The 15667-nt window shown below is 45.2% G+C and overlaps 1 protein-coding gene across 2 annotated transcripts in view; it reads left to right on the top strand.

Moving 5' to 3' along the window:
- Nucleotides 1-15667, top strand: part of LOC105023139 (receptor tyrosine-protein kinase erbB-4) — a 238158-nt gene that overhangs the window by 113923 nt on the left and 108568 nt on the right. For both annotated transcript variants that reach the window (XM_029116654.2, XM_029116653.2), the window contains exon 2: nucleotides 11089-11240. In XM_029116654.2, coding sequence (XP_028972487.2) covers nucleotides 11089-11240 — 152 coding nt within the window. The remainder of the gene's footprint in view (nucleotides 1-11088; nucleotides 11241-15667) is intronic.

The following is a 15667-nucleotide window of genomic DNA, read 5'->3' as shown; positions in this document are numbered from 1 at the left end:
GATAAAAGCACGCACACGTTATTTCTGGTGCTATGACTTTGTAGAAATGGTGCCCGAGATTTCGACAAATTTTTGTGTGGTGATAACTTTGTAGTAATGGTGCCAGAGATTTGCAATACTTTATGCTATTTGCAGTGAGCATGTAATGTTATTTGATGTTAGCTTGGTAGCTGCAGGGTCCATCTAGTTTACAATCTCCCATCTGACTGATATTGCATATTTCTATACTTTTGATATATGTTCTGTCAGGATTTCTCCTTCTGGATAGTCTGATAGTAATCAGGTAATGGAGAAGCGCACAAAAACATTATATCTCTCTGTCTCTATCTTCTTTTCTAGTCCTGTGTCAGTTTCATTCTCTCACTGTGCCTCTGTATTTATGTCTCTCTCACTCTCTCTAGCTTTCCTTTCTGTCTTTTCCTTTCCCTCCTTCCCTCCTTCTCATCTCTCTTGCCCATCTCTCTCATCTTTCTCTGTTCTTGTTTTGCTCTTTCAATCTATAATTTGTATCTTTCTCACAATTTTCTATTTCAATTTAGAGGCTTTATTGGCACGGGAAACATTTGTTTACATTGCAAAAAACAAGTGGGGCAGAAAACAAGAAACATACATAATAAATAACATCAGTAAAGAGCAAAACTAACATAAGCTGATAAAAAATTCGAAGGAATCATTTCACACAAGTACGAACAACTTGGGTAAAGCCATTTTGGATGTTTATACTTTATTATAGGCTGTACACAGTTTTGTTAGAATTCTAAGCGAGAGACACAGGCTTAAGACATTAATGCTATTTCTGCTTCACTAATTGCCTTTTCCTTATGGCGACGGGGTCACTGACCTTGCTGGTCATTCTATCTGTCTCACATACTAATGGAACCATAACATCACCTAGAACTCTCTACCTCCATCTCTCTCTCTCTTTCTCTCTTCCGTGGATTTGGATCTAATGACATAGACCTTGTTCTTAGTATTGAAGAGGCATGCTGGGAACAGTAGAAAGCAGTGCCAGTCGAAACACACGCGAACGCGCGCACACATTTCCCTGGAAGGCGTGGCTCCCACTAATGACGTGTGGGAGCTAATGATCAGAACAGAGATGGGCAAACAGCAGATCAATGCTCAACTCTTGAAACACTCTTGGAAAAAAACGCCACTCGAGGTCTTCAGCAGCGGCATGCTCGCCTGGAGTGAAAGCGGAGTTCGGCCCGCTTGCTGCCGGTTAACATTATTCGTTTAACCTCTCACTGTGAATGTGGTCACCCCGGTGTGTGTGGCGTGGGACGGTTTGTCCTGGTTTTCTAAACGTCCTGACTGATCTCCTGAGGTATTTGACGTGCACGTCACATTCAGCGTGTGAATGTGCTTCATCGTAACGACAGCAGCCGAACACGGCGATGTCCCCCCTGTCGATGACCTTTTCCCATGCGCGTTTCTTTCAAGCCTTAACATCACGGGGATGGATTTTGCGCCGTTACTACGCCACATGCCACCCGGTAACCCCGTCCCATGGCAAATCCATTGTTCTGGCAAGGGGGCTCATGATATGACGGAACAGCGTGTATCAGTGTGCCCGAAACGATTGTGTTGAACTTCATTCCGGCTTACTGCTTTCCCGGGCTCAGTCTTAGGAGCTGTGACAGGGCTCGCTATGCGGGGGGGGGGCGGTGACTCATGATGGGTCGAACGGGGTCGGAACCCAACTTCTGGTTTCTTTATGTGTGGAGGGTGAGGGCTGAAGGGGTCAGAGCGGGCCGGCCCTGTCAGCTGGCATTAACAGAGCAATGGGCCCGGGTTGGTACGAGGGGAGACCAGTAACAGTAGCTGTCGTTACTGTCGGGTGGGCCGGAGGGGTCTCATACTGGCGTGACTCAGCTGGGTTACACACATTGATTGTTCATGTGCGCTTTGAGATACGGGTTACCTAATAGCTCGCACGCACGCACACTCAGAAACGTATTAGCTGATCTAAAAATGATACCCATTCAGACTGTTCAGGTATTCTCTGTCCATTCTCCCCTATATTTTACCCTAACCTTGACCCCAAACCCCTGACCCCAAACTCATTGGTGTTGATTATATTGAGAGCCCTTTGTTTTATATCCTGAAAATGTCACATTTGGGCTATTTCCATCTTTCACGTCAGGACGCGGGCAAATGGCTATTGATTCAAACAGTGATGAATAGAGGGAGCTGCATCAAATTAAAACCATAAAGGGGGAGGGAAATAATGGGAGTGTGTGTGTGTGTGTGTGTGCGTGTGTGTGTGTCTGTGCTCATGTGCGCATGCATTTGTTCATGAACGCGTGTGTGTTTGTTTTTGTGTTTGCTTTCTCTGTTTCTCTCCTCTTTTCACACTGTCTCTCTCTCACTCTTTCTGATGACTGACATGTTCTCTGTCTCTTCCCTCAATAAAGCATTTCCCCCAATGTGTCCTGTCTGAGTGTAGATAGAGGCATGTGACGCTAACTGTTCATTTAGCTTCCAATATGGCCTCGTTTTGTTCCACCGAGATGGATTTTCTCTTTTGAGACCAACAGACTGTGAGTGTGTGTGTGTGTGTGTGTGTGAGCTTCTCTACTTGATTGAATGACTAGGAATAAATTACCTTGTCGCCCCTAGAGGACACATGAGTGGCATGTGTGTGCTTGAGTGAGTGTGTGTGTGTGTGCGTGTATGTGTTTTTGTTTATATCTGCTGCATGGAATACCTGAGTGCTAGCTTGAATATGTATGTAAACACACACACACACACACTTCTTTCCATTGTGGAGCTTTGACAAGAGGGCTCATAAAAAGCACCCACACACAAACAACCACGCACACAACCACACACACGTACACACACAACCACACACACACACAGCACCATAATACTGAACAGAAATATTGAAGCTCGGGCGTAAATGTCCTAGAACCCTCCTCCTTAATGATATCTGCCATATGCTCCACCCCCCAGTTCTGCACGGATCGCTCCCTTCATCCTTCCTGTCCTCTTTCTCCCTCCATCCCTCCATCCCTCCATCCCTTCATCCCTCCCGTTCCTCAATCAACTCCCTTCATCTTCCCGCCGCCGTCTTTCCCCTCCCTCCCTGCAACATTAACTACAAACCTCATTTCCTCACAAAGAGTTGCCGGGGGCTGAAATTTGGCTGGGACGAGTCATTAAACGCCCGCCTCGCCCCCCCCCCCCCCCCCACACACACACCTCCGTCACTGATGTCAGGTGTCGCGCGGCCACAAGTTGACGGCGGAAAGGGTTAGCGTTCGTGATTGTTTGAGCGTGTGTTGATCTGTAATTAAATTCCACCGGTTATGTCTGATGAAGATGCATGGTTAATGCGAGGGAGGGAGGGATGCTGGTAAGCGTGAATGATACGGAGTGGCACCTGGGCCCCCGGCTCGTCACATTCAACAACAGAAACCTGGCCGACTACAGACAGTCTGCTTAAATAGGGAGGATTTCATTTTACGTGTACTCGGGGCGCCTGTCAAAGACGTGTCGGGCCGGGGTCATCCAGTCGTTGCAATTTAATGGGAGGCCATACGCACTCTAACCCAGTCCATCTCCAAGTCAGGGTCCAGATGGGATTGAGGGCTTGCTTTTGACGTGTTCTAATTTCTTTAGAATGAAGATTATACCAGACGACACCTTTTTCAAATGCCTGTTCTTACTTTTAGCAGTATGTCTTTGGTTTTTCTCGCGACGGAATGCTTTTTCTGGCCCAGAATCCAGGGGTAACAAGTTGAATAGTGTGAAGAAATGTACCCTCATAGCTGTACCTGCAGTGCTCTTTGGGACATGTTTACATTGCACTGGAACGTGCAGTATTTGAGTCGTTTTGTTTCTCCATCCTCCGATGGATTTGAAAAGATGGACATGATTTGGGTGGTGAGATGGCAGTCAGTCAGACCAACTGTCCACACGGCGGGGCTTTTCAAAGCCAGATGCTTCATTTTGTGAGCAGGTTGTGTGTGGACTTCTGAGGGTCTGCAAAATTCGGTCTAGGTGTGTGAGAGAGCCTGCACTTTGGAAGTCCCTTTACTATGGCCGTCTGGCATTTGCAGGGGTCCCCTCAAAGGATCATGGGTTGTATCTGTCTATCCTTTCCCAACCTGCCTGACATTTCACAGTCGACCAGACAGGTAAGAGAGAACGGGAGAACAGACGCATAATGTATGCTGCCTATTTGTACTTTTAAAACCGTGTTCGTGTGCGTTGATTGGCTTTTGGTATGTAAATTATATTTTTGGGATAATCTATTTAACTACATAAAAGCATGTAAACACCAATCTAGGTTGCAAGTAGCTCCCATGTAGTAAACAAAAAACAACAAAAAGAAATATAATTTTTACCCAGAAGTTTCCATGCGTAGCACAATCCGCGACGAACGGTAATGTACAACCATTCACCATATGGGGAGGAGCAGATGGTCTATGAAATGCTGCACAACAGATCTTTTCTAGGACCTGGATAATTTTTATGGATGCTACCTAAGCAACAATTTTTTTATGTTTTATCAAAAGTTTTTTCCGCCGATTTCATAATGTCCAATAACATACTATCATAACATTTCCCAACGGACTCTGGTTGTTTGAAGATCATGAGAGTTGAAGATTGTCTTCCACCCAGGCATCTGCAGAAAGACTGTCCTGGGTTTTTTCTTTACACTGCACGCCCGACCACCAAGTCAGTGAGGATGCACTCGATTTAACTTTTTTACTGACATCTGAGTCAAATCCACCTTACTGACAATGCCACCCCACAACCTTGAGTGATGCTGTGGTCCAGAGTACCAAGACATTTTCTGTGAGCTAGTTAAAAGCGTTAAAAGACACACCTCTGGTAACAAAGGCCCTCAAACAGGACTTATTATGCTACAGCCATCATAGTTACATTGGTGGGTCATTTACAGATCTGGAATATGTACCAGACCATCACTACTATATATGTCAGCACATTTGGCTCCAAATTCAACATAAATTGAGTGTGTTAGTGTCAGGCTGGAGCAAAAGCCTGCACCTCCTAGCTGTGACAGCATAAAGACCAGCACTGCTTACATCACAGGGAATGTTGCAGTATATTCAAATAGATTTACCACTAGACATTTACATCAGTCATGCATTTTGAATGCAATTCTAAACCTAGACACACTTTTTTTTGTTTACCAACGTTTGCGCCAGCAGTCCCCACAACCCGGCTATGCTACTGTAGCTAGCTAGATTGCCCAATCATTAACCATCAGTTACCATTACCGCCTCACCTCACAAAGCTGCTCTGCTCTTCTCCACTCGGTCAGACACTGCAGCTCAGCGCGACGGCTAAACCCTTTTTCCATTTACAAGCTACCACAGTCATGAACCTGTCGGCTGGCCAGCGTGCGGGTCGACACAGGTCATCTACATAAGTGAATTGGCCCCGTGTTTTGCAGCTTATTGAAAATTTGTTTTCCTCCCAATGTGGCGGGTTTGGAGGGTGGCCTGAGGTGAATGGGATTATGGGTAATACGGAGCAGGACACGCGGATGGAGCGTCAGCCCACAAGGGAAATGCTTTTGTTGGTCGTTGAGTCGTGGAGGCTGGAGAGGAAGATTAGGTGGGGTCTGTGTGATGGGGGAAACGGGGAGTGCTCAAGCCAGTACCCAGGGGACTATTTACACTGATGGTACATTGACCGCAGTGGCGCGCACACGCACACGCACACACACCCACACATACACACACACAGACAGACAGACAAAAAGATGAGTAGTGTGAAAATGTTATATTAAAAAACAGGGCCACAAAAACGTGCCCAGCATCCTGTTTCCTGAAAGTAGAGTAGGTTGATGAAGGGATGAGGAGAAAAGCGGAGAGGAGTAGGAGAGAGGAGCAGGAGCAAGGAGGTGGCACGGTGACCAAAGAAACAGAAAGTGGGGATGGATTGTTCATGAAAAGACTTAAAGCAAGACTTAGATTGCACAAAGGAGGAAGAAAAGATGAAAAAAGAGAAGAAAAGGAGAGGCTTGCAGTCAGAGAGAGAGACACAGCAAGAATAAAGAAAGAGGGAGATACACGTTCTGCTTTTATCTGAGATTACAAGTGTCACAATATACTATATATATTGGCTTTTCTCAAAACACACGTTTTAAGGATAGGTTGTAAAGAGGAACGGTAGGGCCAAATCTCTTTTTGTCAGAGGGACTGGGTGAGAGGATTAAGTTGTAATTCATTTGGAGACGATGTATTGTACTCTACAAGAAACTGGATTATCTAGCGTGTCTGCTTTAACGCCCTTTCTATTAGAACAGGAGAGGGACCGGAGAGAAGACACCTGAGCCACGTCAACACATCCAACAGGGTCTGAAATAACAGTTACTGTAACCTCATTCCCCACATAGTGGAGTACAGTATGTGACCACTGAACAATCTGCAACTAACAACTGTCTTTAGTGACCATTACATTTTATGGGGGTGAACTTCCTGACTAAATGAATTGTCAGATATTCGAAAATCACAGAACTGTGAGGTGGGCTCTGCAAAACTAAAACCGTGTACAGGGAAGTTTTAGTGTGGCGTCGGTTGGTTGGTTGGTTAAGGTTATTAGGCCAATATCACTTCATACAACCTTTCTGTGTTGGCTGGTGTGTGTTATAAGTTGGTCCACCAGACTCTTGCTAGTGTCTTGTTATGAGATTACTGTTACTGTATAATTAATTTAATGAACTATCATTGAGTCTCAGGTACAGAAATATAGCCCTAGTCATCGAAATGAATGGGAGAAATGCGTAGTAAAGAATTTGTGCCTTTGGGACCTGCGATGTTGGATTGCTGAGAGGACAGAATTCCCCCAGATCCGAACGTGTTTCCGTTATCCTCTATCTTCATTTTTTTGTTCTCTTTCTTAGACCGTGACGTTTTTCTTCTTTCTCGTTCTCTTACTTTCCAACTCTCTCTCTTTTCTCCTCCTTAGACGGTTTCTCCTCCTCCTCTCTCTCTCCCCCTCTCCCCTCCTATCTCGTTATTTCTCTCTACTACCTCCATCTCTCCGGGTGAAATAAACGAGTTCTGCCAAGAGCTGTACTCCTGCTCAGGGAGTGACACGGCCACAGATAGTCTGTCTATTGTGCTCCTTGGCAGCCTCTCCATTGAGGACTTCTGGCCCATCAAATGTTTGTGCCTTCTCTCTCCCTCTGCCGCTGTCTCCTTCTCCCCCCCCCCCTTTCCCTCTGTCTTCCTCTCTTTTTCTCCCACTATCTCTCATCTCGCTCCTTTTTTCCTTCCCTCTCCCCCTCTCCCGCTCACCTCCCCCCTCCTCGCCCTGCCCCTTATCTCTGCTCCTTCGTCGGGGTGTACCATGCAGGGAGGTGACGGATCATTGCTTACACCACTGTGGGCTGCACAGAGATGGGGGAGAGAAATGCCGTGAGATGGGGGAGAGACGGTTGGGAGACGGGGAGGTGGGTAAAGAAAAGGGTTGAGAAATGGGTAGAGAGAACAAGAACACATACGGACCCCTCCATAATGAGAACCATTTCTCAAATAGGTTCTCAAAACCTTTTGAGAAAAAAAGAAAGACAGAGAAAGAATGAAAGGCAATATAAGGAGCGCTGCTAGACACTTTTACAATAGGAAGTGAATAGAGCAGCTTACAGTCTGTCAATGTGGATATCTCCATAAATATCTCCATAGTTTTCACCACCAATTCATTCTACCTCAATAGTCAGAACGCTCCACTATGGGGTGAACTTGTGTGTCCTTTTAAAATGATCCTATCCGGCCCATGGTTTTACTAATCACTTTGTGTGTAAGTGTAAGTACGCCCCCTTGAAAGTTGGACACATGGATAGTTGGATAGGTGAACATGAAATGATGCCTTTAAACAGAAGAACCTCATACTAAATGTAAAGCATGGAGATGACAGCATTATGGTTTGGGACTGCTTTGTTGCTTCAGAGCCTGGCCAACTTGCCATCATTGATTCAGCCATGTTTATCCATATTGAGACCGATAATTATTGATGGCAGTGAGGCCATCTGTCAAAAACTAAAGCAGAACTGAACATGGATCTTTGAACACTAGAAGGGTTCAGAACACACAAGCAAAGCTACAATAGAATGTCTCAAAAAGACGAAATGGAGGGTTATGAAATAGCAGTCCAAGCCCAGATCTCAGTCCTATTAAAATGTTGTTAGGGGACTTGGAGCAGGCCGTGCATGTAAGAAATCTCTCAAACATGACACTGTTGAAGCAAAACTTGAATGAAGACGGGGCAGAAAGTCCCCCCAGTCCAAGTAAGAGACTGATAGTCAGTTACAAGAAATGGCAACATGAAGTTATTTCAGCCCAAGGGGGCAACACCATCTGTTGACGTTAAGGCTGTTGTTTTTTTCACCCTAATGAAATATTTCCTGTCATTTCAATTAGATTTGTTAGAATTGGTTACCTGTATCATTTAATGTGGTTAGATTTTAGCTGAAATAGTGTCTAATATTGAAATACAAACAAGAACACTTTCCAGTGGGTGTGTTTTCTTCGTCACATGAAATCATTGAGGTCGAATGTTTGGAACTTTGTGGAGAGTGACTCTATAAAGCTGCCAAAATTGCCTGTTTCCCCAATGAGGTACTACAACATCTGTACCAGACAAACCGTTTCCAAACCATTCTACTGCTAATTGCCCTCTGCGCGCTAAGGATTCACAGGGTGGACCCCACCTCTACAGTCACCCCACCTCTACAAACCCCATTATCCATTGTGATTTGAGGACGGATACGTTGATCAAACCAGTGTTGCGTCTGATTGGCCGGATTGGCCGTTTCTCAGCACTCTCCCTAACAGGCTCTTATCTGGCTGCACTAAATAAAGGAAACGTTGGAGTAAATGAGGGATACGAAGGTTATCCGTTCATTTGTTAGTGTGATCGATTGCGACGGGGGGACAGTCTTCATCGCCATCCTTACCGCTCCCTAAACTGTACCAGGATAATCCCTGCCCCTCCTCTACCTTGAAGCACCTATTACAGCCCTGCGTAAACAGAGGCGCACACACACACACACACACACACACAACCATTTCCCCCACCACACACGCACATCGCTCACTAGCGTAGTAGATGTCTGTTTGTGTACACACACTCTCCCTTGGTCTCCTAATCTGACAGACCTATCTGACAGACACACATTGGTCGGCAAACTCCCATTGGTCATCATAGGACCGGAGCGTCTCCCGATTGGCTCCCTGTGTCCTATGTAGTGTACTAATGAAAAAAGAAAGAAAATGGAGAGAGAGTGGTTGCTCTCCTTAGTTTTACATTTTCGTGAACGTATGACTCAGAGAGTGACAGGTGAGATGGAGACACAGACGTGAAGTGTGAAGACGGGTATTGAAACCTGTGAAGGCAGGAGCGTTACCAGTCCACCACGGGGCCACGTGCACGGCATCGGTTCTGACCTGGTGTCTTCTCAGCGGTCAGGTACCTCTCAGGGAACCAATAAGAAAATTCTTGGCAGATACCGACAGGCAATATTTATATAATACAATTGGTCAATGTTTTTGTCAGTTCTGTACCTGTTTACCCTGGCATTAATGAAAGAAAAATGTTGCTTCCAACGATTGTTCTAACGATGCATGACTTCAGCAAAAACTCGTCAATTCTAAAAATGCAGGATCGTATTAGATGCCTATGGAGATGAAAGCACGATCAGTCTGAAATAATCGGGCCACATTTAAAGCATTTCCGATTGTTGGCAGTTATACATTACAGGTCAAATGTTTGGACACACCTATAAGGGAAATGTGTCCAGACTCGTGGCTGGTACTCTATATCGGTGCATGTCTAATACTTTTTTTTTTTTATTTAAATTCCTATTTAAAAAACAGAGGACAGTAAAGAATATGTGTGGTCGAAGTATGAAATACACAAACCCATAAAGATCTCATAAAATGTCCTGGTATTAGAATAATATCCAAACGATGAAGTGCGTGTGCAAGTACAACCCACGATCGAGAGTGTTCGCCACGTTTGTTCCTCTGCCTGTCGACCTTGAGCTGCCTGCACGTATGGCGTTAATTGACCATATGTTCTTGTTTGAGCGCCCTGTGAAATGAAGGCGCCGGCGTTGCGTTCGCTAGCGTGTATATGCAGCCTAATGGGTAACGCGCTCCCATGCACATCATTCACTGGTGCCCTTGGCCTTAGTGTCAGCTGTCACTGCAGGTGGTGGAGGGCTTAGGGCCGCGGTGGTGGGGGCCGGCTGGCCCCCGTGGGGGCTGTGGAGGTGTTTGACGGGCGGAAGTAGGTGGCTGTAATGAGGTGTCGTGCCCGGTGGTAGTGGGGCTCAATGGGATGACTCATGGCCTTGAGCACCGGCAACCCGAAGGACCACGGCGACCTCCACTCCCTGCCCCCCGCCGCCCCCCCATCCCCCGGGTTAAGCAGCTGGGAAAAGGGGTCAGCGCGTGAAGACTCGCGCCCTCATCCCAAGCGGATAGGAGTCGGCAGTCAGTGGTCGCAGTGACGAACGGCGATAAGACGGGGCTGCATAGAAGAAGCCGTAGCGGTAGGCACCTGCGTGCGAGAGATCACGCGCACGATGTCTCCTCGCACGTGCACATTGTTATTGATGGTTTTCATTATTGCCAGTGAGTTCTTCCACCACGTCAGTCAGGCCACCCCTAATACTACCAAAGACATGTACTCTCAGAGGCCATGTAAAGTCGACAAGTAAAACCTTCTGTAAAGGTCAATGAACTTCATTTGAATTTCTTTCATTAATGGTGTGGTGGATCATGGGGAGCCAGCTCTGTAGGTCAGCGCCTTTAAAGAATAAATATTCCATAAAGTGTTCGACGCCTCTCCGAGCTCCATCATTGTCAAGGGTCGGGTCTCTCTTATCCACTCACTCCCCTTCACTATATTCTCTGCTTCTACACAACCTTCACTTTCTCTCCATACACCCTTTGCTCTTTGGATTTTTTCCTCGCTTGTTTTTGTCTCTCTCTGTGTGAGGTATATGAGAAAAGGGACCTCTGACATTGAAAAGCTATGTAAATAAGTTCAGTTGTAGCAAAGAAAACATTTTGAAAGTGTCTGTCTTTCTCCTTGCAGTTTGCCCTGGAACTGAGAACAAGTTGAGCACTTTGTCAGACCTGGACCTTCAATACCGCACCCTGAAGAAACAGTATGACAACTGTGAGGTTGTCATGGGCAACCTGGAGATCACCAGTATCGACCGCAACCGCAACCTCTCCTTCCTCAAGGTGAGTCCCGCTCGACCGCGTTCCTCTGAGCCACGGGCTGTTGTTGGTCACGGGCCCTGGTTAAGTGGGAATATGTATTTTGTTTGTACTTGTTGTCTCTTTACGAAGTGCCGTTAAATAATTCTTTGGATGTATCGGGACATATTTCAACACCGGCAAACTGGTGCTGCAGAAGAGGACCCCCGCGTCTTTACCAACGATGCTCCATCGTGAAAAGAAGACGTCTCCAATGGCCATAAAGCTCCCCTTCTGGGAAGAAACCCCTCTTCCCCACCCCTCCCATTTGTCCCCCCCCCCCTTGCCTGGACCCACATACTGTTTAATGATCTGACGTGTGCCGCTAATTACCGTGCTCTGGTGTCAGTGGGGGGGGGGGGGGGGGGGGGGTGGTTCATAAACAGCCCCATCAGGCATGGCGTCATTAGCTCAACAATTGGACATCTGGGGAATATTGTACGGTATCGCTGGAGGTATGCCGTTGCCATGGAGACGCTCGCTTTCTTCAGCCCTCCCGGTTCCTTCGGGTGTCACACTGGGCCGCTAGGCACCACCTGACCCGTCCAAGTGCTGACCATACTCTGACACATTGTCTGCCGGGGGGTGACTGGTGCAGGGTGGCGGATGGAAAGCTTTTCCACGCGCTACCGCAGCTGTTGACGATTTTCTTCTTTTTTTATGTTCTGTTTTGTGTTTTCCAAAGAGATGTTGAGGATTTTTTCTTGGTAGAGAAACCTTTTCAAAGAGAGAAACCTTTGGGACATAAAGTAGGGTGGCTTTGGATGAAGATGTCCCATTTACAGGGGTTTATCTGTTGGAAACTTTAAAAGATGGTTTTAATTGATGGTTGTCAAGGAGGTTTAAGAGATGGTTGTCATGCACACTGATATCCTGATGGAACTGGTTGTCTTTTTGCCTCTGACTTTTAATGAAAACAGCAAACCTTAAACGAAGAGCCATAGTGCCTTTTACATATTTATTGTCTTATGATATAGTGGTCGCTGAGGATTGGCAAATATGATAAAGATGACCAAAGGATTTTCTTTTCCTTCCACTAGATTCCTGTGATGCAAGAATCAAACCCAGAACCCTGGCAGTTAACTTTATTTAAGCCGTGGTTTAAATAGAGTTAAAATACTGAGCTACATTTGGAATCCCTATTTCGAATACCTCACTTTGCAAGGAATACAGTAGAGAGCGTAAGTTGGGGAAGACATTGGGAGGGATTGGGAGGACCATTCTTACACAGAATCCTTTCAGGTCTGCTCTTATGGACTGCCATCTTCAATTACAAGGAAATAAACTGCAGGTTTCTTCTCACCTCTTTTCATTTCCACGTGTAACCTACTAAAGAGTTACATTTGTATGTCATCTGCAGCCTTTCCAATCCAGTTCCGTGAACGTTTGACATTCATAACCACCCATCCAATGATACATTCATTCATCCTTCCACCTATCCAGCATACCCTTTTTCTTCCACGACAGGGAAGATGAAGCTGTCAGCAAAGGTTAAAAAAGGTTATTCAAGCTGTCAGTCATGCAGCTGTAACTGTAGGCTACAAAATTGTCACATTTTGTAAAAACCGAAAGTGCTCGGTGTTCATGTATTCATGCACATCAACCATTGGATACTGAGTAGATAGAGATGGCTATTTTTCAGTAGAGTCCTGAGTGCTTTAATGTGTCAGGTAAGCAACACTGCTGGCCAATCGGATGACCATATGGTAGACAACATTTAGCCACTCAAGACCACCAATACTTGCCCATCTGTATGTGTAAATGATGTTGCAAATGCTGTATATCATGTTGTCTGGTGGGGTCTGAGCATAGCCGGTATGGGGTAGAGAGAGCGTCTAGATTTCCGGGGTGCACCGATAAGATTACTCTTGGTGAAACCGATACTTTGTCAATTTTGTACCTGTGTGCTGTGGCATAAAGTACAACTTTGTTTCCAAAAAAGTTGGGACACAGAAAATATCAAATGTGGAAACAGAGACACACGTCCATTTTGAATTTGATGCCAGCAACACGTTTAAAGGAAGTTGGGACAGGGGCATGTTTACCAATGTGTGGCATCACCGGTCCTTTTACCAAGCGACCAATTTCTGTAGTTTTGAAAGTGAAATGTATTCCTATTATTGCTTGATATATGATTTCAGCTTCTCAAAAGTTCGGGGTCTCCTTTTCGTTTCATAATGCACCAAATGTTTGCAATGGGTGACAGGTCTGGACTGAAGGCAGGCCAGTTAAGCACCCAGAATGTTTTATTATGGAGTCATACTGTTGTAATCGGTGCAGAATGTGTTTTGGCAAAATAAAGTTATGACAGGGTCCTCAATGACTAGCTCACCATTACAGGGTCCTATCATGGTGTTACAACCTATAATCAGGATGCTGTAATGGTGTTGCAACCTATGATCAGGGTCCTGTAATTGCGTTACAACCTATGATTAGGGTCCTGTAACATTGTTACAACCTATGATCAAGGTCCTGTAATGGCGTTACAACCTATGATTAGGGTCCTGTAACATTGTTACAACCTATGATCAGGGTCCTGTAATGGCGTTACAACCTATGATTAGGGTCCTGTAACATTGTTACAACCTATGATCAGGGTCCTGTAATGGCTTTACAACCTATGATCAGGGTCCTGTAACGGTGTTACAACCTTTGATCAGGGTCCTGTAACGGTGTTACAACCTATGAACAGGGTCCTGTAACAGTGTTACAAGCTTTGATCAATGTCCTGTAACGGTGTTGCAACCTATGATCAGGGTTCTGTGAAGGTGTTACAACCTTCAATCAGGGTCCTGTGATGGTGTTATAACCTATGATCAAGGTCCTGTGATGGTGTTACAAACTATGATCAGGGTCCTGTAATGGTTTTACAACCTTCGATCAGGGTCCTGTAATGGTTTTACAACCTTCGATCAGGGTTCTGTGATGGTGTTACAACCTATGATCAGGGCAAAAACTGCAGCAGATAATAAATAATGACAAAACCACAGGAGTTCAGCATTAAAATACAGATGAAAGCACAATCATTCAGAAATAATCAGCCTATAATTGGCCGATATATCGGTGCTAGATTTCACTTTGGACAGCACTGAATGATAGTACTGAATGAAAACGGATGCTAACTGTGGAACCTCATTGCATTTGTTTTTGATGTTATTCAGAATAAGTTCAATCTTGCTGAATACTAAAAAAGCTTTGTTGTAGAGAATCCAACGCACAGTCCGAAGAACTGGTTCATCTCCATCTGAATGGATATGTGAGTTTCCTTCTGAGGACCTATGTTGTTGATGTAGACTGAGAATAGGGTTACTTCACTGGTGACAGATAGGGGAAGAGAGAGCATATGATGTTATGCACTTGTTTCTTTGAAAGAGGTAGTTAACTAACCTAGGACAAAGGACCCCTCAGACAGCATGACTCCTCAGCCAACACACAACAATGGAATGGTCTACCATACTGAAAGCTTAGGTCAAGTCAAAGAAAAGTGCAACTCAAATATTCCTGTGGTCAACTGAAATGAGTTAGTCACAAGCAGATGATCAGTTGGCCAAAGGAGGGCACTGCATCATTCATGAAGGAAGACATTTACCTATGTATGACAGTGAATTGGGTAAGCAGATGTTAGGCGGTAAATAAGATGGGCAGAAATGGGATATGTAAGGTGGTAAATAAGATGGGCAGAGATGGGATATGTAAGGTGGTAAATAAGATGGGCAGAGATGGGATATGTAAGGTGGTAAATAAGATGGGCAGAGATGGGATATGTAAGGTGGTAAATAAGATGGGATATGTAAGTTGGTAAATAGGATGGGCAGAGATGGGATATGTAAGGTGGTAAATAGGATGGGCAGAGATGGGATATGTAAAATGATATATGCGGTCCAAAGACGGTGGATAGGACCACAATACCTGACTGGTCAGAAATGGGTTTTTCTGCTATTTCTATGAAGCTTATCAATAATTTGCTTTGGTGAACCCCTTGAAATCTGACCTAGAATTAATGCAAATTAGAGGGAAAAAAGGATAATAGAATTAATCGCTGTACTGGAACAAATTTGCTGACCGGTTGGGAATTGTGGAACTGTTTAATGTGGACTTCAATAGAGATGCCATGCTGTGACTTGTGTTCAGCCTGGCAGGAGTCTCTGTTTGATCAACATTTTGCCCTATGGACAGACACACACACGCACACACAGCCAGTGTGTGTTTGTGTGTGTGTGTCAATGGTTGTGATTGCTCTTGGCGACCCGCTCTGGGGCGGCCAGGGGGGTCTATTAGCACAAGCCTATACATTCCTGAGAGGGTGCCTGGAAACAAACAAATCACACCGCATTCACTTTTACGTGTGTCTGTTTGTCTGTATTATGTGTGGTAGGCACACGTTACAAATAAAAATAATAGGGGTTTCCAAT

This window comes from Esox lucius, chromosome 22, assembly GCF_011004845.1.
Source record: "Esox lucius isolate fEsoLuc1 chromosome 22, fEsoLuc1.pri, whole genome shotgun sequence".
Taxonomy (NCBI): domain Eukaryota; kingdom Metazoa; phylum Chordata; class Actinopteri; order Esociformes; family Esocidae; genus Esox; species Esox lucius.
Note: the sequence above shows the minus strand (reverse complement) of the source record. Positions and strands in the feature narration are given on the sequence as shown.